Source organism: Panthera pardus, unplaced genomic scaffold, assembly GCF_024362965.1.
Source record: "Panthera pardus isolate Hobbes unplaced genomic scaffold, ASM2436296v1 HiC_scaffold_17, whole genome shotgun sequence".
Classification (NCBI taxonomy): Eukaryota; Metazoa; Chordata; class Mammalia; order Carnivora; family Felidae; genus Panthera; species Panthera pardus.
In genome coordinates, this window is record NW_026526732.1 from 92,604,527 (window position 1) to 92,627,815 (window position 23,289).

General features: G+C 33.6%; 1 protein-coding gene across 1 annotated transcript in view; it reads left to right on the forward strand.

The window, feature by feature from the left end:
* Window positions 1–23,289, forward strand: part of LOC109248239 (protein eyes shut homolog) — a 301,776-nt gene that overhangs the window by 170,854 nt on the left and 107,633 nt on the right. The window contains exon 5 of the mRNA XM_053905309.1: window positions 17,149–17,408. Coding sequence (XP_053761284.1) covers window positions 17,149–17,408 — 260 coding nt within the window. The remainder of the gene's footprint in view (window positions 1–17,148; window positions 17,409–23,289) is intronic.

Below are 23,289 nucleotides of genomic sequence, written 5' to 3' on the forward strand. Positions count from 1 at the left end.
ACCTATGTAAGAAACTGTGAGGCTGTCTTCCAAAGTGGTTGAGCCATTTTGCATTCTTACCAGCAATCAGTGAGAGTTCCTGTTGTCTCCAGTCCCTAGTATCATTAGGTATTATCAGGGTTTTGGATTTAGTCATTCCAGTAGGTATGCAGTGATATCTCATTGTTGTCGTACTTGGAATTCCCAGGAATATATGGTGCTAAGCATCACTACATATGTATATTTCTCATTTATATTTTCTTTGATAAAGTATATATTTTAATATTTTCTCTATTTTGAAATTGTTGAGTTTTAAGAGTTCTCTGTATATTCTAGAAACAAGTCCTTTTTCAGATATATATTCTACAATTATTTTCTCTTAGTAAGTGCTTTATCTTTTGATACTTTTAACCATGTCTTTTTCAGAGCAGAGTTTTTAGTTTTAATGAAGTTGTAGGAGCTGAGGGCCCACCACACCAAGATGGGCCACAGAGGCATGAAGGTTATTCTGAGCTGAAGGCAAGTGAGAGCCTGTGGACCCAAGAGAAACTTTTGCCCCTCCCTCAACTACAAAGACGAATTTCAATGGGGTATCTTTCCCAGAAAAAGGGTTGTTAGCAGAGATAAATTTTATCTGAGTGACTCATCTGTTTGGCAGGACAGGCATCTAATTACCACACATCTTCCTATCATCCTGTGAAGTGCATTCCTTTCCTCTAAAGTCCCAGATGCCTACATCCTTTTCCTTAGTTCAGAATGACATATAAACCTCATTTTGCCTGTCTTTGGATTTCTATGTCTGTGTGGATTCCCCATACACACACTATTAAATTTTATTTTCTCCTGTTAATATGTCTTATATGAATTTGATCCTTAGTCTAGCTAGAAGAACCCTTAAAGTGGAGAAGAATTATTGCTCATTGACAAAGTCCAACTTGTCATTTTTTTTCTTTTATAAATTGTGCTTGTGGTGTTGCATCTAAATCCCCAAACCCAAGATTATGATTTTCTCCTATGTTATATCTTAGAAGTTGTACAATTTTGCATTTTATATTTAAGTCTATGATCCATTTTGAATTCTGTGTTTTAGCCCTATGTTCTTGAGCAATTTGGGGACTTAACAAGAATAGTGCTTATTTTTCAGTCTTGTTGAAATAGCATGTATATGGACCCAAATACAGTGTTTTGAACATAGGAGGAATTCACAAATATTAATTTCCTCTGTTTCATATTCCTATTTCTAATTTTACTCCTCAGCATTTCCAAAAGCTCTATTTTCCTTAGAACTTTTCAACCAGATTTAGGGATCTATAGAACCCTCTAATAACATTTACACTATCCCTTGTCAGCAGACCATAGTTTATCTTCAGACATTATTTGCCTAGATTATTGTTATATATGCTGGAATTAAAGTTCAATCTTACTTGCTAATGCTAGTATATTAACATATCAAAATGTCAAAATTTATCAAGATTTATTTTGGCAGATATTGAAAATGAGTATTTTTTTAAAGATACCAAAGAAAGAATGTCTGCGACTTTATATATCTTGAGATATTTATCAAAAAGCAAATTCAAAATAATGCAAGGAACTATGAAGAAGAGGTTAAAAGAACATATATAATGACATTTAAAAAAAACAGAACTGTATGTTATTTAAAGATGCATACGTAGGGGTGCCTGAGTGGCTCAGTCAGTTAAGTGTCTGACTCTTAATAGTGGCTCAGGATATGATCTCATGGTATGTGAGACCTAGCTCTGCATCACACTGCACTGTCAGTGCAGAGTCTGCTGGGATTCTCTCTCTACCTCTCTCTCTGTCCCCTGCCTCCTCGCATGTGCACGTTCTTTTTCTGTCTGTCAAAATAAATAAATAAACTTAAAAAAAAGATACATACATAGATAACATTGTGAAGAAGTATTTGGAAATGATAAATCTCATTTAGAGGCAGTGGTTCTTTTTGAAAGAACAATGGAAAAAAATGTAATTGGACAGGGATTCATAAAGAGCTTCAAATAACTTGGGAATACCTTATTTCTTAATAATAGTGGGATGTAACTGGCTTATAAAATTATTAAAGTTAAAAAAAAGACTCATTTAATCAATATTATACCTTGTAGCACCTGAACTATAGAACAAAATAATTAAATAAAACTTAAGATTGTGGACTTATTTTAGATATTGAGATGTTAATAGAGGCACCAGATGTAAATAATCTCCATTATGGATCTATTGTGGATCCATAGATTCTTTTTTTCTTTTGGTCTATAGATGGCGTTGATTTTAAAGTCCTACTTTCATTCCTTCAGATAAACTAACCCCATTTTGTATTTCAATCAGTGATCTTTAAAAAACTGAAGAATTTAAGCTAGTTGCTGAAATTTTTGCTATATTCATTAAACTATTAAAATAGGTTTTTTTAATGTTTATTTTTGAGAGAGAGCGACAGAGAGTGAGTAGGGGAGGGGCAGAGAAAAAGAGAGACACAGAATCCAAAGCAGGCTCCAGGCTCTGAGCTGTTAGCATAGACCCAACATGCGGCTCAACCTCACAGACCATGATATCATGACCTGAGCTGAAGTCGGACACTTAACAGACTGAGCCACCCAGGTGTCCCAAATATTAAAATAGTTTTAATAAGTTTTCCTTGACCTAATGATCCAACACATGAAAAAAAATGCAACATGTTACTATGAATTAAAATTAATGAAAAATATCAAGTGTTTGTGAATATTATTTTTACCAGAATTATATAATTCTTAGATATATGTTAGAAAGAGTTTCAACTGTAAGTATGAGAAAATATGATTCAAACTGGTTTCACTGATAACAAAATCACAAGCTCATTTATCTAAAAGTCCAGAGATAAGGTGATCCACATGAGTAGGAAATCACCCTATTTCTCTGAGATTAACTTGTCTGAGCCATATTATGCATGCTGAATGTATTGTTGGGGAGTAAAAATTTACTCTGCCCTTCAAGGTCCTACCTGGACTAAGAATCAAGTTGGTATGAGACAGATTAACTGGAGAAAATCAAGTTTAGTTTTCTACATATGGAGAATCAACACAGACATGGAATTTCCAAAGACAGTCCTGCATCCAGACACTTATATGAGCTAAGGAGAGGGATAGGATCTGGAGACACAAAGGGGAGAAAGACTATTAGCAGGAAGGCCAAAGAGATGTTTGGAAAACAAAGATTGCCCTATTATGCAGGTAAGTTTCTTAGGTAAAGAGGAAATTCTGTTAATAGCTTTTTACCTGGTACTGGCAGTCAGTTGAGAAGGAGGTAAAGAGCTTTTCTTGAATCTACTGGGTTTTGATTGCATCTTAACCAAGGTCACCCATCTTGGGACAATGTGTCCTTGGCTCCTACAGTGTCAATAAAAGTATTCCTTCATGGTGGCAAAGTGACAGGTATTAGCCATCCTAGTTTCACTTATATACCTCATGGCATCAAATGAAAGAGAGAGAGCATAATTTCTGGAGGCTCCCTCATTAGAGGGAGAAAACATATTTATCACAAGACCTTAGCAAACATCATGCCTCTTATGCATTGTGTCAAATAACCCATGCTAAATCAATGTTAATTAGTTTATACCTGAGTTCCTAAACAAGTTACTTCAGAAGTTGACTAAACTTGGCTGCACATTAGAACCACTTAAAAAATGCGAAGACCTGCATTGCACCCAGAGAGGTTTTGATTTATTCAGCTTTTGATGCAATCTGAACTTTAGGATTTTCAAAAACTAGTGTGTAATTCTAACGTGTAGTCAAAGTTGAAATTCACTGTCTTAGAGCAATCATATTCACCCTTGACATGAGGTTTGGTCATAGAATCAACTTCCCATTTATCATGCGAAATACGAAGGAAGGAGTAGATACCTGAATAGAATCAATTACATGAATAGGCAAGAGAGAATGGGTGTCATACATAACTGATAATCTCCACACTACTTTCCCAGCTCTATATTACAGTATCTGTAATCTGAAATTAAAAATAAAAAGCCTTTGGCATAGGAAAATCAGTTATATATTTATAGAGTTTAGGAGGAAACAGATGAACATAAATTATATTAAATCTGACTCAAAAATGAATAGATTTATGTATAAAAATAAGAAAACTAAGAAAAACAAGCAAACATTAAAAAATTCTAACATATATGTATTCCTTATTAATAAAAACTTTATAGGCATAATAAAAATGAAAAAATAAGCTAAATTTGTCATAAATGTTAGAGAATGTATTTAAATTAAAATGAATATAATTCTTGGTGTTGAACAGTTATTATCTTTAAAAACATTAACATATTGTCTGGTTTTAATGGTAGATGTTGCAACCTACTTTCAATGGAGACATTGAAGGATTTTATTAAACTGAAAACATGTGGGAAAGGGATAAACATTTTATTCCATTCATTGATAAAAATAGTATATTAATTAGTTGCTGAATAAATTACTAAGGACATGGGGTGCAGACAGATAAGATTTGTTGGAGAGAGAACAGGAAATCTCTTAAAACAGAATACGATGGGACCTTAATCTGATGGTCAATTGGACAACAACATAAATGCCTTGAGCAACTGGAGAATGGATCTGAGAGAGTCAACTGGTAGAGCTTCATATCTTAGAATTTTACATACCTCACAATTGCATCATCTAGTAGCACTGGAATTAATATATTAACAAATATTCTGAAGTATAACACTAGATGTAATATAGACATAAATAAAGTGGTGTTTATATATACAAAACTTTTGAATTTCAAACATTTCCTTTAGAAAATCTCAAAGAAAAAATTAAACTCAACAATATAATACTCAAATTAGAATATATTTTCATATTTGGAGCAAAACGAATATATGCATATTGATTGATAGCTTATACATGTCTGCACTCAAAACAAAACACTAAAAGATCATTTATTTTCATTTACTCACAATCAAGCCCTGGAAAGCAATATATGCTTTCAGCAACTTGATATGTTCAATTTTCCAGATTTCAATCCCACATGTGTCAAATTTGGACTATTATTTTCACTGTACAACTTTTCTACTATGATTAGTCAACTTGACTTGGCATTTACTCACTGCTAAAGGCATCCCAAAAGGAAATGAAATCATTAGTGTCACTATAAAATATTTAGAGAAGACAATCTCTGCATCACTAAATAAGTCAGATATTTTACTGTTGAGCATATGTGAAGAAATAATAAACTTTCTTTCAATAAATGCTTCAAATTCTTCATATGACAAAAATTTATGTTTGTGGTACCTCTAATGACATGGTAGTCTGAAAACTCTTACTAAGATGTCAAATTCATCATAACTATCTAAGTTGACACTTCCTACATCCTTTCTAAGTGAACAATGCCAAATTAAGAAGGAAGATAGCATCAACCCTGGTGACAAGAGAGTAGCATCGTGCACTTGCCAGAAATATTAGGGATGTTAGCAACATATAGTGTGATAGGATCAGAGTGAAAAAAAAACAACAAATAAATAAAATTGCAGACCTGTGTTCTAACAATCTTTCCAGCATAATGGTGAGGAATCTGGAGAAGGGCTAGTCTTTATCTTCTATTTTAGAAATGTGAGGGATAGAGGCAAGCATCTCTTCTACCATTATAGGCCAACTGAATTCAGAAGTTGCTCTTCTGGGGGGCTTCAGGATTTGTAGAAAGCCTATTGCAGCAGAAACCAGGCAGGGCAAAGAGGCTTCTCTCTGGTACAGCAGCACTCTTCTCCCCAAGGAGAAAGGAAGTACCAGCAAGGAAAGTGGACACATCCACATCATCACTTTGGCAACGATGCCAAGCTAAGCAGAAAGTTAATTGATGGATGATGACTTCTGGTGCTGTCACCCAATAACAGAGATGTCCTGCAAAGAAAAAGTGAAATGTGTCTTAATCAGATTTCCAAAGAATGATGTTAAAAGGATTGAGCAGCCACCAGGTTGACAATGAGGGGATCCAAAGGGAATGCATTCACCTTTATGGGCAAATACTACACACAGATCTCTATATGTAAAAGGTAAAATAGAACACATAAAAGAAAAAGCATGGGTTAGCAGCCCATGCAATAGAATGAAAGTAGGCTTCATAATTTAGATAAAAAGCAAGCCACTGAAAATAGAAGTTGTTTTATTCTAAGAATATCACATGATCTAAGTGAAAAAGTTATTGGTACAGAATTATATTAAGGAAAAAATTTTTCATCTCCTACTCAACACATTGTTCAATATGTTATATTTAATAATAATAGTCTTAAAGAGTTGATTTCAGGTTCATATAAAGAGTTCATGTATTTCAGGTACTTCTCAATATTTTATGAGTAGTGGCTAATATAGTCCCTACCTGAGAATTATATTTTATTGTTCCAGTTTTTAGAGAATGGATTCTCTGAGGTATAACCTATCCAAGTTTACACAGCTGCTATATAGCATTTGACTCCAGAACACATGACCCTCTGATAACATGTTTTTACTCCGTATGCTTTACTGTCTCTTATAAGCTTCTAAAATTTTTCAATAATTCCAGAAGCATATACATTCAAACATTATGTCACATATAATAGGAATTAAAATTTTACATTAGAATTTAAGTGGTATTTATTTAATGACAACTTAAAAGGATATCTTTATAACTCATTACTTGCAAAAGTATATCATTTTATTTAATTATTCCAGATAATATAACCAGTACCCTCTTAATGTCATTTATATTATTCTGATTTTTTGCTATTATAAACAATGAAGCAAAAAAGAACATAAAACACATTTTTGTGCCCATGCATGTGTATATTTCTAGAAGTAGAGTGAAAGCACTTGGCACTCACTCATAGTGAATGCATCACAGGTTGCATCCTGTGAATCCTCAGGAATCAAACTCTGAGATGGAAATTTACGTTGGAAGTTTATTGTGGAGTACCCTTGCTGTATGTGCAATGTTTTTATACATCATTTACATCATGATAAAGGTTTTTTTTGAAATAGAATACTTGGGGGCATAATAAAGATGCATAATTGGGCAGAAGCAGAGGATGAATTGCAATGGAAAGACATCAGAGGCTCCCAAATTCCACCAGGAACTCCAGAACAGGGATGGCCCAATAGAGTTGTCCCATATGGAGGCATGGGGGTTTAGTCTTTTGCTCTAACCATAGGGGTCTGTGTAATAATTCATCTACTGGGGTTTGCCATCACTAATACCACTAATAACTCTAATACTACAGAGCCTGTTGAGTTTCCTAGTGCAAAAGACAAATCTACTTGCATTTTGGCCTGAACCATTTACCAAGTCTTCTCCTGGTCTGGGACTCATGTATACTGTCCAGCCATCTCTATCCTTACGTGAGTAGGTTGGAACAATGTTTCTGCCATTAGAACCAAAGAGGCCTTCCAAGTGTTGTGCTTCCCTTTTGGTGGTGTGTAGTATAAGATGCACTAATTTGTATTTAGTGTGTGAGGTAGAAGATGAAATAATCTGTCTTTATATTTGAAGAGATATCTCAGGATGCTCTATAACATTGGATCTCTAACAACTTCATTTTTGTGATGGGAGCTTGAGTCTTCATAAATTTTATCAGTCACTGCCTGGACCATGTGTATCTTCACAAAGTTTTCATCGTATTTACCATTTATTGCTCTTCCAGTTTGATTAACATAATAATGAATAATGTCATAAATATTGTGGATCAGTGTGACAGTCTGAAGAATGTCTGGACAGTCCAGTTACCTTCAGATTATAATACAGTGGGAGAGATAATGTAGCCTTAAGACATTAGATGTATACTGTTTTCTGTTCCAAATGATATACACTGTTTCTGAGCCTCCTGCCTGATAGGAAGAGAAAAGAAAAGACTTCTGCATTCTTGGCCACATACTGTGTATCTGAGGCAGTCAGTGTTACTCTGCTTGGTCAAATGTGCCATCTAGGACAATGGAAGCAAATAAACTACTACTTGGTTGAGCTTGACTTGTCTGTTGTCATCTTCAAAGTGATATGTATTTTTTGTAGGGGCCAATCTGGTGAATGGAGTGGAGAAATAATACTGGATCTGCTTTTTGCCTCAATGGTGGCACCATTTATGCTTTTCCCATAGGGTGATATCTTGTTTTTTAAATCATGTTTCTGGCTGGAGAGTGGGAGTTTAGTGGGGAGACAGGTTTAATGGCTTCCAATTAGCATTCATTATGATTATAATTTCCAGACAAAGAAATGGTGTGAAAGTTCTACCAACTTAAAAGTCCATTTCAGGTATATATATTCAGGGTCTGGAAAACAGACCTGTGAAACTAGCTGTGAGCTACACCTGGGCCAGGTGCATTTATTACCTTGCTTCCATATTCCTCCATTCTAAAACTAGGGCAATGAAGCTTCTGAAACCTAGATTTCAATGTTACGTTGAACTCAAGTCCAGTATACTTGAAATGTTTGCCATTCTTTCTCCTAAATGTAGTTACAAAAGTAAATGGCCATAGATCCTGCTGGTGGAATCATTACTATATGTTGTAGTGATATGGTGTGTTTTCTCCAGGGCACCTGGCCTCTCTTTCAATCAAGTGGGTTTGAGGTCTGAAAACTGGGCAAAGGATCATCATTTTTAACTGGAGAGGCTACCCTCAGCCTCCTAATTATCCAGTCTTGATTTATTTTGATTACATAAATTGGAGAATATCCTTATCTACTCATCTATCCTGCCCCTACAGGCAATGTGTTTTATTAAATGTCTCCATGGTTCTCTGAGGATCAGGGCCCCCCTTACTACCCCACTAGCCTTGGTGATCATTATGATTGTGCCCTACTTGTTCTGAAGATTATGTGTCACCACCTGGTTCTTTTAAATTCTCCATTCCTATCATCTCTATTTCTTACAGGAGCTAATTTTGGTAATAGTATCTCCTATAATCAGTTCTATCATTCAAGGGACGACTGACACTAAGATTCTCAGTGAAGCTGATGCTCTTCTGAAAAGCATATGTGTTAACCACTTTAATAAAAAGAGTGGTCTGCACATCCTCCAGTAGAACGAGATCGGTTTTGTGCCCTTACATAAAATACTTAGTTTAGCATGCTTATTTTTCTGAACTTTTGATTTCTTTTTCCACTGTTTACTGTAATAATTCTGGAATCTCTTCCATAGTTAATATGGACCACCAAGTTATGAAAGTTTCTTAGGATTGACTAGCCAAGTGCCAAGAAGGAGCCAGTCAAGAAATAGGATCATACATATAAATACCTTCCACATAGCTCCTATGAGACAGATGACCCTTGAATGAGATTTCTCTGTTTCTTCCCTTGTCCCTTTTCCTCTTTTCTCATCTCTGTTTCCTTATTTATTTCTATAATCTAATACTTCCTTTAAAAAGAGGGGCGCCTGGGTGGCTTGGTCGGTTAAGCGTCCGACTTCGGCTCAGGTCATGATCTCACGGTCCGTGGGTTCGAGCCCCACGTGGGGCTCTGTGCTGACAGCTCGGAGCCTGGAGCCTGTTTCAGATTCTGTGTCTCCCTCTCTCTCTGCCCCTCCCCTGTTCATGCTCTGTCTCTCTCTGTCTCAAAAATAAATAAACGTTAAATTTTTTTTTTAAATAAAAAGAAATAAAAGGCAGTTTGGAATATTATCTAGATCATTTTAAAGGGGATAATTTTAAATTTTAATGAAAAAATAGGCCCATAGTAATTTTTATGTCTCTAAATACTTATTAGCTTTCCTCTTAAGTATTTTTATTTCACATATTTTTGACATTAGTTAACCAAAATTGTGTTATAGTTCATAAACAATTGTATGTATTATATGCATACAGCCTAGAACTAAGAAGGTACAATTAGTAATTAGTATAAATTCCTGATACATATATATGTCAAACACACACACACAGTTTCTAACAGTTATAGCATTTATTATACTGCTACTCCCAACAACAAACCAAAGATTTATTTCATTTCCTATTTGCTTATAATACATTTTCAAAATGTATGAAAGTACTTAGGCTTTTGCTTGCTCAGTTGATTTTCTTTTGCAACTTAAAGTCTGACGTTTATTAAATTTGGACTTTAAAATGTTTCTCCCTGTAAAACTTCTGACATACTGCACATTTATGAATTATTTTTCAAAATGTTCACAAATTTAAGTTCCATATCTCAGTACTTTCGTTCCTTTAAATAACATTCTGCCTTTTATTTTGTATTCTAAATGTCTGTCTCCTACTCAAATTGTACTTAAAAGAAAAAATATGTATGTAGAGATTTTATATATTCTCAAACTGTATTTAAAATGCTATATATATATATATATATATATATATATATATGTATATGTATGTATTTTTAAATGCAGTTTGAACACAGTGTATATACTTTATAATCTACATTCTCATTCACATGCATGCATATACTTAGATAAACACTTAAAGAATAAAAACTGTAAATTTATCTGAATATTTAGAAAATTATATGTAAAAGCAGACTTACATTGACTTGTCCAAAGGACCCATTTTGGGAAAAACCAAGAGCCAGAAGAAATACTTACTTGCTCAGGAAAACTGACACACCATCAATTTGTTTTCTTTACACACACGCACACACACACAAACATACACACACCCTGTCAAAACACAAAAATGAAATATAGTGTATAAGAATTTAAGGATATTAAATTCATGGGGCGCCTGGGTGGCTCAGTCGGTTGAGTATCCAACTTCAGCTCAGGTCATGATCTCTCGGTGCATGGGTTTGAGCCCTGCATCGGTCTCTGTGCTGACAACTCAGAACCTGGAGCCTGCTTCAGATTCTGTGTCTCCCTCTATCTCTGCCCCTCCCCCACTCATGCTGTCTCACTCGCGCGCTCTCTCTCTCTCTCTCTCAAAAATACACATTAAAAAAACCTAAAAAGATACTAAATTCATGTATTTTATATATGAACTGAGGTTTTGATTGAAGTTGAGTCATGTACTTATTCATGTTCCTCATATTTATAGCATTAAGCCATATCCCTATATCAATAGGTAAACCCAAAGGATGGTATATTCAGCCTTTCTTTGTAAGCGTTTTATTTCACCTTATTTAGATTGTCATTAAAAAAATCCACTTTCTTTTTTTTTAATTTAACTTTGAAGATTATTTTCTTATGTTTATTGTAGCTTTAAAAACCCTAGTAAAATCTGACCATCTGTCTCAGTGATCAAATATCACATTCTTACAGTTTCCATATTATGATCATTATGGCAAAAATGTTCATCTGCTTTTACTATCCAATATTTAGTTGGATCTATGTTCTAGTCCCAGATTTAAATGTGTAAATTTTGGGTTTTCTCCCAAATGCAACATGCATTTCACCGGATTCTTTAGGTTTTAAATGTAAATCTACTAGAGGTTTGACCCAATGCATTTTGTGTTTCTGCTTGCCTGGAACATCAACTTCTTGCTATGAAATGAGGAATCCTTTGAATCTTGAAAAAGCCTAGAATTATTTTTGGAGATGCTGATCAACAACTTGAATTCCACAACTGTGAAAAAGCCTGTTGATCAACTGTCTTTTCACACAGCACAGGAGATTAAATCATGTAGAATATTAGAAATGTACAGATAATTTAAATAGAATTATTCCAAGGAAATATCCAAATAGTTCATTTACATCAAAATGTACATTGCTTAAGATTAAGTATAGAAAATAATTTTTTCAGTATATATAAATGATTTATATATTCTGTCTATAAATAGATTAATAGTATGTATCCCAAATTATAAAGAGTGGATCTCTGTCTCTTTCCCTCCCTCCACCTACCCTCTCTTCACCCTTAAAAAAACATAAAAGAAAGACTTGTTTTCACCAGTCAAGTGCTTGTAGGTAATCTGACTAGTATGATCCTTTCCTACTTATTCTGTGCCATATAAATATTTTATAAAATATAGGTCCAATATAAAACATTTAAGATTATATCACATAATATAGAGGTGCTATTCTATATTTTTAATAAATTAGCTTTATATTTTTGTTAAAAGTGGTCAATGTTAAAATTATTTGATACTAACTTATTCCTGATAATGCTTGTTAGAATGGCCCTTGAATTTTTATCACAAGCTTTAACTTTTCCAGAGTACCATATTCGAATATCTTACTACATATAGGACAGCGTCTTAAATCATGCGGTTAATTTAAGTAACTATATATTAAACATCGGTAGCCTCTCATCTTCTGCCATCCTCTGTATTATTTCCTATTTCACCTAAAGGTAATCACCATTACCTTTCTAAAATAATATAAATAAGCTAAAATCAACCAAGAACCCCCCATTACTCCCTCTGCTTCATTAACTTACACTAATCATTGTCCAAATTTTCTCAAACCTACATCAGAAATGTACTTTAAATATGGTATAACTAATTAATGTCTTGGCTTAGATCCTCATAATCTCTTATCAACAATAAAACAATAGCTTCCTAAATGATATTCATGCTACCAAGCTCTCCCCATTTATCCATCTTCTACTCTAGAGCAATCTGATTGTGTCACTACCATACTTAAAAACAAAACGAAAGTGTTAAATATCTTCAAGGGTAGAATGTAAAATAACTTAGTTTCACTGTCGTTGCTGTTGTTCAGTCTTGCCTTGCTATAACTTTTTAGGCCGCTCCAATTGTTCATTCCACCCATATACAATCTTCTTATGTTTTACATCTTTACACTCGCATGATGCTCTTCAGAATGGTTTTTGAACCCGTTTTCTTGTTTTTTATTGTTACTAATAAAATAGTTTATTTGACACAAATTTTACCAGTCTAAGTGAGCTAAATGGTTTTCCACATTTTATTGCAAGAGGATTGCAGTGGCTAAAAGTATAGTAGTGAATATCTTAGAGTTCATTATTAATGTGGTTTTGTTAAGGTATACCTGATGAGATAACTACATATGAACAACAGGTGAATGGATAAAACAATAAAATACAAAGTGAATGACTTAGCTGATAGCCTGTATTTTTTAAATTTCTTCCTTTTTATGTGCCCTCAACGTTTTAAGACATTAACAAAGATAACAATTCTATTTTATTACTTATATTATTACTATTTCTTTTTCACCTGCTAGTTTCAATTGGGATTTTATTTTGCATCAAAATAGTGGCCGCAACAAAGAATAAGTGAATTAATTCATATAAGAAGACTCTTTTAAGTTATGTATACTGTTAGATTTGTATTTATAAGTTTACAGCCAAAAAAGCTGGTATACTTATACAAAACAAACATACATAAATATTGCCAAATATTATTTAATCATTGGATATCAATATTTCTGATAAGGTAAGCATATAGAATGGTTAATATTTAGAAATGGGAATCTACTAAGATTATTTAAGCTAATGATATTTTTCATGAATATTCCTTTGTCCTGTTTTGTAACAATGACATCTACTTTATTTTCTATTCTTAGCTTCGGTAGTTTAAATTTTTTTTTAATGTTTTTTATTTATTTTTGAGACAGAGAGAAACAGAGCATGAACGGGGGAGGGTCAAAGAGAGGGAGACTCAGAATCCGAAACAGGCTCCAGGCTCTGAGCTGTCAGCACAGAGCCCGACGTGGGGCTCGAACCCACGGATCGCGAGATCATGACCCTAACCGAAGTCAGACGCTTAACCGACCGAGCCACCCAGGCGCCCCCTAGCTTCGGTAGTTTAAATCAACATTTAAGAATTTAAATGTTGTTCTTACTTAGAAGAAAATTCATTGAATTCATTGTATTTTATGCCAGTGAATTTTTGGTTATCTCACTAAGGAAGACAGCAAATTAGAACATATTAATCTACTTTTAAGTATACACTAAATTAGTTTTTGAGTATTTATTACTAGAAATCATATCCTCAAAAAGTCACAGAGTACATGTTTTTGCTTGTTTGGTTTTTCAATCCATAAAAATCCTGCTTCTAGCTGTGAGTTTGGAGAATCCTGCCAGTTCATACTGAATCCAGAAATTATTTCATAGTACAAGCTAAAAACCAGACTGAAGCTCTCACATAAAACATGTTTTTCCATTCATCAGACTAGTTTCTCTGATATGTATAAAAGCAGATTCAAATATATAAATGTATAGGTCTGTTAGTTGTAAATAGTGCCTTTGTTCTTTAGAACTTTATTTTCTGCAAATATCCATTCATCTCCAGAGGCCTCACCTTGGCATCATCAGTCCTGTTGACATATAGCCAGATGCTTTCCTGAGGATTTGATCCTTGTAAGGACACCACATGAAATTTTGAGCCACCTGTTATGTGAGAAGATAAAACAAACAGTCAGCACATATGTTAAATATTCAAACATTATTGGTTTCTCACAGGGAACTCTTTTAGTCAAGTTGAAATTATGTACTCATGAAGGAATACAAGAAAAAGAAAAAGATAAATATTTATGCAACAGCACTTTAGAAGTAAAGCTACTTTAAATAAATTCACTGAAGCTATTGTATTGGGATTTGATTATACTTAATATTATTACACAACATCTTGGATATTCTTATAATGGATTTGAAACCTGCAAGAAAGAAAAAAAGAAAAGAGGGAACCTTGAAGGAAGAGGTCTGGGCTTCAGATCTCAAGTTGCCAACCAGGTGATTTTGGATAAGTCACTTTTATCCTTCGCACTTCTGACTGTCTCATCTATAAAGTGAGAATAAAAAAATACATTTTTCTACCTATTTCAAAGCTTTATTGGAGATATCCAATTGAATACTATATTTGGCCATTTTAAAATAAGATGTGGTTGACAAATAAGTGAAAAGTACCACTAGAAATTGAAGCACTTCTCATTGTTGAGATGCATATTTCATTTAAGCATAAATAGGATGCATATATATATATATATGCATATAAGCATATATATATATAAATAGGATGCATATATATATATGCATATAAGCATATATATATATATATATATATATATATATATATATTTTTTTTTTTTTTTTTTTAATTCTGTGACAGCACCTAGAGGCCACCATGGGTGAGTAGGCAATATTGATGTCAGGCATCATGTATGCTTTTTACTCATTATATTATCTTTATAATAATTCTTGGAGATTACCAATTTCAATAAACTCTCTGATCCTCAATTTCCCAAGTGAAAGAATTCAGATAACTCTATATGATTCCAACTGAAGACCATATATCCATCAATATTTATAATATTTTCAACATATGTTATGTACATGAGAATATAGAGATTCAGAATCACAATGAGGAGCCAGAAGTTTAATTAATGGAGGCTAGTCATGGAAATGTTTATAATATAAGGTCGTATATGGGACACATTTTTCAAAGGTATGACAGACAAATTTTAGAGCAAGATGAAATCATATGCAGGATTAGAAAATAACTGAGAGTATAGTCTTTTTTGGAAAACATTCATTTTTCTTAATAGTATAATCAAAAATGAAGACAAAAGCACTTTAGACACTTTTGTTAAATCAAAGGGTACCATGTAAATCATTGTACTGGAACAATAGGCCTAAGCCAGGACTATCTAGGCAAACCAGGATATATAGTCAAGAAAATAATGTCATTTCCTTTTAGAAGAGAAAATAAAACATCCACATTTTTTACTCATTCTAAGGAAATAGCATATTCATAGATATATTTTTACATTTCAGAGTTACAGATTGTTTCAGTTGTGGTTTGCCTTGTAAACATACCTTACAAATAAATACTCAATTTGCATTGTAGCAGTAACTTTATGCACACTACCAACTTAAAAAACAGCTGTAAATTCCACTTTTTTTTAGTTTGTATTCAATCTTATTAAACTAGTAAACATATTATTAGTCAATTATGCCTAAAGCTATCTTTCCCCCTATTCATTTTAGTATTTATTTCAATGAGTATTATATCTATTTAGAATTCATTTTCAATTCATTTCAAATGGTACAAGCCAATCATTCAACTATTTCCTCTCACTATATTGGTATATTCTGTATTTATTAACATAGTGCAAATGAGATAACTTATTCTTTCTTTTCTTCCTTCTCCCCTTCCCCTTCCTTGTTTCCTTGTCCTCTTTTTTTCCCCTATTCTATCTCTCTTTTTTAGCAAGATGTTTTTTATCATGAAGCAAGTTAAATATTTCAGGAATATAATATTCTTTTCAAGTTATTTTAAATATTTAATATATCAGTAAAAAATGTTTTTCTGAAAATAATTCTTCTAATATCCTCTATGCCTTGTCTCATGATTTGTCACTTGCCAAATAACACATTTACTTTAGATTTAGAGCTCTACCTTGCCCATAGACTAACTTGAGTGCTCTCGCTCTCTGAACATGCACACAGTTTTTGATTGACTTCCACTCAACCTGTTGGTGGACAATCCTCCCATTCATTCCATATTGGCAGGTTTCAGTATTACTCCATTCATTTCCTGTCCATTTCCCTTGTTTGAATAATACATTACATGGACAAACATTTTTTCTGCTCTGTTAGAATCCTCCTCCTCTTAGGAAAAGAATTAGCCTAGTTTGATGGAAGATGTTTGGTTAAATTGCTATTTGAACTCAAAAGTTTCTGAGAGAATGACAGATGCCAGATGGTTGAGGGTTAGACCTAGCTAGAGTCTGGAAGGTACAGATAAGATCCAAATGCTTCACTTTTTAGTGATTTGCTTTCTCTTCAGTTTTCCCACATTATTCAAATATTAGTAGGAAAGATGTTCTTAAAAGCATGCAAAAGTGAGATGAAAAACTTGCTTAGCATAAGGGAACACCTTGTTATAAATACTCTGGGGATTATAAGAGTCACATGTTGCTAAAGACATTGCATAAATATCATCTCAGGCTTATAAACAGTGAAAATTATTTTGCATAAAAGAAATAATTGAGGAAATTTTGTCAATTGGTAATTAAACTCAATAGTTGCCAAAATTGAAATTGGTAGTGCTGTTGTTCTCTGATCTGTGTCAATGGCCTACCACGTTAGAAAATGCTTCTTAAATCTTATCTTTGCCATTGTAGTCAGTTTTGCCGTATTATACATTGAATTGTCTCAGGAAATTAGGTAAACGATGTTTCTAAACTATGTTTATTAATCTTGTTATAAATAAAAATACTACAAATTAGTTCAATGTAGTAATACATTCAAAATTCAAAGAATACATTTGAAACAGCTGTTCATACTTGTTAAAATTTCATTTCAGCTGTGAGTGTACACCTGGATGGACTGGACAAAACTGTAGTGAAGAAATAAATGAATGCGACTCTGACCCATGCATGAATGGAGCTCTTTGTCATGAGTCTTCCATTCCTGGGCACTTTGTATGCCTGTGCCCACCCTTTTATACTGGAAAATTTTGCCATCAACACTATAACCCCTGTGATCCACTCAGTGACCCTTGCAGAAACAACTCAACGTGCTTGACTTTGGTTGATGGAAATCATTATTGTGTGTGTAGAGAAGGTAAGAGCCTATATTTGTTTTAATGTTATATTTCACTTTTTTGTCTGTTTGGTTTATTTTGTTTTTATGGTATTATGACTCCCTAAAAATGGGTGAGAGAAAACTTACATATATACATTGGAGATGGGGGAGTATTTGACTCCAAATATAGGTATATAAACAGACCACAGAAATAATCTAAAAAGTTAACTTAAATAGCATGATGTTGGGGGGCCAGGGGGAGTGGGTGAGGGAAAGGCAAAACTTCATAGATTTGGGCTCTTTTTTTTTGTTTTTTAAGAAATCTTCTCCTATTGTTAATAGCTTCTTTTTCTTGAATTTTGTCCATGTAGTGTTCCTTACAATAGCAGTTAGTTAGAAATGAGCATAGATAGAATCTAGGGTAATCAAATGCTTCACTGTAACTTCCCTCCTGGAGGGATCTATGAACACCATTTATGTCTGCTGTGGTTGCTAAGCCAGTATCATGTGACTCTTGTGGCTACTTTGTGCGCTAAAATAGAGCCTATGAAAGGGATAGAGGACGGGCAGATCACAAAAGACATTATTGGAGCTCCAAATCCAGCTATTCCTGAAGTGAGTAACTTCCGGCTTTCTGGGTCATATCAAGTTATTCAAGGTGCTTGATTGGGATCTCTTCAGATGTAACTGAAAGAAATCTGATTAGTGATCTGATTAGGTGATCTGCATAAATGTTTACTGCTCATGTATTGCTGACTACTCAAAGGCTATTACTATCTTCAGCAGGAATGCTTCTATCATAAAACTAGCACATTGTCATTATAACTGGAATGTGTTTGTCATAAGCACAATATAAAAACCATGTTGTGTATAAAAGCCTACAACTGTTAGTTATTTTCTAATGCCAACTTATGGGTTCATGTCTCTTTCCTTGTTACCGATTCTACTAGAATAGATGTTTATTAAAATTAAGGATAGTGCTTCTTTACTCTTCTGTCCCAAAAGGTCAGCTTAGACTGTACCAGTTAATTGGTATCTTAGTCAAAGCTGTTTTTGTTTGTTTTTATGAAACCTCTAGAAATTTCTGATGTATAAGAAAATCTATTGTAAGGATATAGAGGCAAGTCCTTGAATGTACATACATGACAGAAACTTCTGGACCTTAGGAGGGATTGGAACTACAAAGTGGAAAGCCATTAGCAATTGTTTTTGCAAAAATGACATGGGCTGTATAAAACAAATAATATGGGCATATAAGGTATATGGATAAATGTTTGCAGGAATGATTCAGGAAAAGCAAGATAGGAAAAAATGTGAGGGGAACACCTAATACCCTGAAACCCTCAGTAATTATAAAGTAAATAATTTAAATGAAGAATTTTCCTTTTAATAAATGTTGAGTATGAAACTTTATGAAATATTATTCAGTAGCAAGGGAGGAGCTGATTTATTTAGCAGGATTACTCTGTGATGCTTTACTTAGCCTACTAATATATTCTCAGAATAGAAGTAATGGATAATATTTATTGAGAGGCAGTAGCCTATTTCCTCTATTAAAATAAAACCTCCTCTATTTTTGCCAAAGACAGTTTTCTACAAGACAGGTATATTTTGGGGGCATGTTATTTTTTTCCATATAAATTTTTTGACAATTTATTTGTAATTCACAGATGTACTTAATGAATTTATATAATCTAGTGAGATTCCTTTCCTGTTGAGGGATGAAGGAAAAATAAGTTCAGAGATATCATAAAACCTTATCAACTATCATATTAGTAATAATATTTTCTAACCTCATGAACATCACAAAAATATCTTGAGGACAATTTGGATTTATTTCATCTTGTATATTAGTAAAATCTTGTTGGTTTATTTTTTTTCTTGAAAATTCATCGTTCTACTTAAGGGTTTAAGAGAGATATGAGCACTGAAATCAATGCTTTGGACAGAGTAGTGGGCTGGCACAACGAATCATGTGTTTCTAACTGTGATTCAGCACAAAGAGATATTTGAAGTGTACATCGTTTCTAAACTATTTTGCTTCATATATATATTTATGTATACATGTATGTGTGTGTGTGTGTGTGTGTATATATATATATATATATATGTATTTGAAACTGAAATTTTTTTTGAAACCTAAGGAAATGTAGGAGTAAGTTTCTGTAAATGAGATCTAACTACTGTAAAAAATGTTTACTCACTATTCCCTTTAATACTTCAACCTCTGTAGCATATCATACTGAAGCCTGTGACATTGCTTTAAAAAACTACCTCAAAATATTAAAAAGAGGGTGACTGTGGAATAGCTTAGACACTATGCCCTGAGTTACTTTAATACTTGTTGTTTGAAAAAGTATCTACGTCAAAGGCATCATACTATTTTTTTAAGGAAAATATTCTGATCAAATTCAATTTTGAAAGTACTGAAATTTAAGGGCCACCTGGGTACCTCAGTCTGTTAAGCATCCAACTCTTGATTTCAGCTCAGGTCATGATCTCACAGTTCTTGAGAGATTGAGTCCCATGTTGGGCTTTGGACTGATAGAGCAGGATTAGGATTCTCTTAGAATTCTGTCTCCTTTCTCTCACCTCCCCTGCTCGCACACACTCTCTCTCTTTCTCTCAAAATAAATAAACTTAAAACAAACAAACAAAATAATAAAAGTACTGAAATTTAAAACCATGAAGAATTCCAAGACTTAACCTCATATATAGATACAGGATTTAGAAGCTCCACTGGAATTCTTTGCAAGCTGTTAGTGTTTGCTAAGTGCCTAGGATATAGGGTATCATGAGGAAAGAGATTTAAGGCTTAAGGTCTTGGAGTTCAGCATATGCGTTTTTGAAATTCTGTTCACAGTTTTTACTCAGTCTGTATGGTCTATCACAATTTAAATATGAATATAAATAAAACCTCAAAGCCAGAGTAGTAATGTGACTATGTACTAGATAACTAAATTATAAATGGCATTAAAATTCACTCTGAAGAACAGCAACTAGAAAAACTGATACTATGATTCATCCCAAATAGAATGCTTACCAGGTAAACTACTTTGGTTAGTGTGATTGAAACTTAGAGTCAAAACAATCTAATCCATTTGGGTACAGTGTGAGCAACTTAAAAATTATAAGTGTAGTAAAACACCAGAACTATGGTGATCATGTTTTGCAAGAGAAAGTAAAGGCAGTGCTTTTGTCTTCTGTTTAGAACTGAGGTAAGTTAACTTTATCCCTATGAACATTCACCATTTTCTAGTGAAAAATAGGTAGATAGAAAGGTGTCTACTAGTAACAATTCAATACAGGTTTGTTTTGTATCTAATCTTATTTGTTTAAATAATTTCTGTGGTAAAAAAAAAATAAGTGCTTTAATAAATATAAAAATAGCACATAGAAAGACAAATATGATTCTTCAAGATTCCTGGAAACAAATGGGTTACTTTAGGTACCTTATATAAAGTGTTAGGTTTTGGTGATTTAGTATGCAATCAATTAGCTTACCTCAACATTTATGCTATATATATATATATATATATATATATATATATATATATATATATTTTTTTTTTTTTTTTTTTTTTTTTTTTTTTTGTCTCTCTGAACTATGCTCTGCCCAATCTTGCTAATAGATGTTGGTAGGGTTCTAGAAATCTAAAAATTGTATTCTTTATTAACTGATTCAACAAACACATATTGATTTCCTACCATGTGTCAAGTCTTGCAACAGGTTCTGGGGAAATTAAGCATGGCAAAGACACACCCTCAAGGAACTTAAGTTCAAGGAAAGACACATAAATTAACTAACCATTAAAGTACCACGTTCCTACTTTGTAGATGCAAAGGTTGTTATGGAGTGTGAGAGCTCTGAGTTATGTTCCACATGATTCATAAGAGGATCCCCAGCAGCCTTGGAGCCTTCATTGCCCGTCACAGTAGCCTACTCATTAAGCCCCTCTCTCCCCTGTTTTATCTCCCCACTCCCTTGCAGGAATTCCTGGGATCACCTCTCAAATAAGCTACCTGAGTACATATTATTATCTCATATTCTTATTTTGGAAGAGCTCAAGCTAAGAGAGATAGAAAATTCCATCTCTCTGGCAATTATGATTGATCCACATCAGCATGGGACTGGAATATTGGCACTGAGAGCCCTTCCTTGGAATTGACACTAAGGAAAGAGGCTTCTTCTTTTTTCCAGAGTTTTTCAGTGGATGCAGCCAACTCCATGTTCTCTTCACATGGAGATCTGAATTCACTAGGAGAGAAGTGTTTGTGAAAGAATAACTCATCCTGGCAGTTCCTATGGTTCTTTTATAAATTCTACAGACTATGGGGCATCCTTCCAGCAAATGCCATTCCTTCTATCTAGCTTAGTATTTTTGTTTATATTGTATGTGATCAAAAGAGTGATTTCTAATGCATATAGTAAAGGGAAAGAGCTAATAAAGTTCAAGAGGTTGAACAAATGCAGTTCAACTTCAGACTGGTAGAAATGAAATATAAGAATGGCATGAGGGTTACGATACAGAGGTAGAGATGACTATAGATAAAATGCATGTGGATAAAATGAGTACAGCATACAGTGGAGTTATTAGTATGTGTGTGTACCGTGGGAGACCTAAAATCATTTCAGCTTAAAGTATATTTTGTTTTTCATACTCTCTTTAGGAAAGCTTCTTTATCTTTCTACTTTGAATTATATCTTGGTTTGTAGGCAAGGACACCACCTTATCCACTACTTTTAATTTACAGGGCTTAGTTTCCAAATGTACCCACTTCATCCATATGTCTCCAAGGTGAAAGGAGCAAAAGTTCTTTTTTTTTTAATTTTTTAATGTTTATTGATTTTTGAAATACAAAGACAGAGAGTGTGTGAACTGGGGAGGGGCAGAGGGAGGGAGACACAGAATCCAAAGCAGGTTCCGGGCTCTGAGCTGTCAGCACAGAGCCTGATGTGGGGCTCGAATTCACCAACTGAGATCATGACCTGAGCTGAAGTCAGAGGCTTAACCAACTGAGCCACCCAGGTGCCCCAGAGCAAAAGTTTTTTAAAATGACACTTTACAAAGGATTAGAATGTGGCAAAGAGTACTTGTAAAATATCACAGTGGAAGGAAGAATCAAATCATTTACATGTACTGTCGATTTACAATTGGGATTCTAAGCATGATGGATTTGTAGTACCAGAGGAAGCAAGTAGTTACATTCAAATGTGTCTATTACTCCAACACATATACAATTACTACGTAATGCCATGTTACCTGAGGTGTATAATTCCAAGCACCAAATAAATGTGTCACTTGACAATATAGTTTGTCTAAATTAAAAATTACTCTTTTTGAGAATTAAAAATATGTGCTTATGTTGGTAGCATGTATCTATTAGGTTTAAAGAGCTGTAGATATTTATATTGGGGAAATTCTTCAGAGAAAATATATATTGTTGCTAGTTAACTTTAAAAACATGTCAATAATTTATTGTATTTTAAAATATTAGCTTTAAGAGGTTCCTGGGTGGCTCAGTCGGTTGAGAATCTAACTTCAGCTCAGGTCATGATCTCATGGCTCATGAATTCGAGCCCCGTGTTGGGCTCTGTGTTGACAGCTCAGAGCCTGGAGCCTGTTTCAGATTCTGTGTCTCCCTCTCCCTCTGCCCCTCTCCAACTCTCTGTGTCTCTCTCTCAAAAATAAATTAAAACATCAAAAATTTTTAAAGAAAATTTCAGCTTTTATACTCATTTTTTTTTAATTTTCTTAAAATCAGTGTTAAAACCATATTAAGCCTACTAGAAATTAGTTCTGTCTTTTCTATTTCATAGAGTTAAATGCAACTGTTTTGTAATAGTTGGTTAATTTTTCAAGACAATGCTAATATTTGTATTAATATTGTTTTAAAATAAAAATAAAACAATATTTAA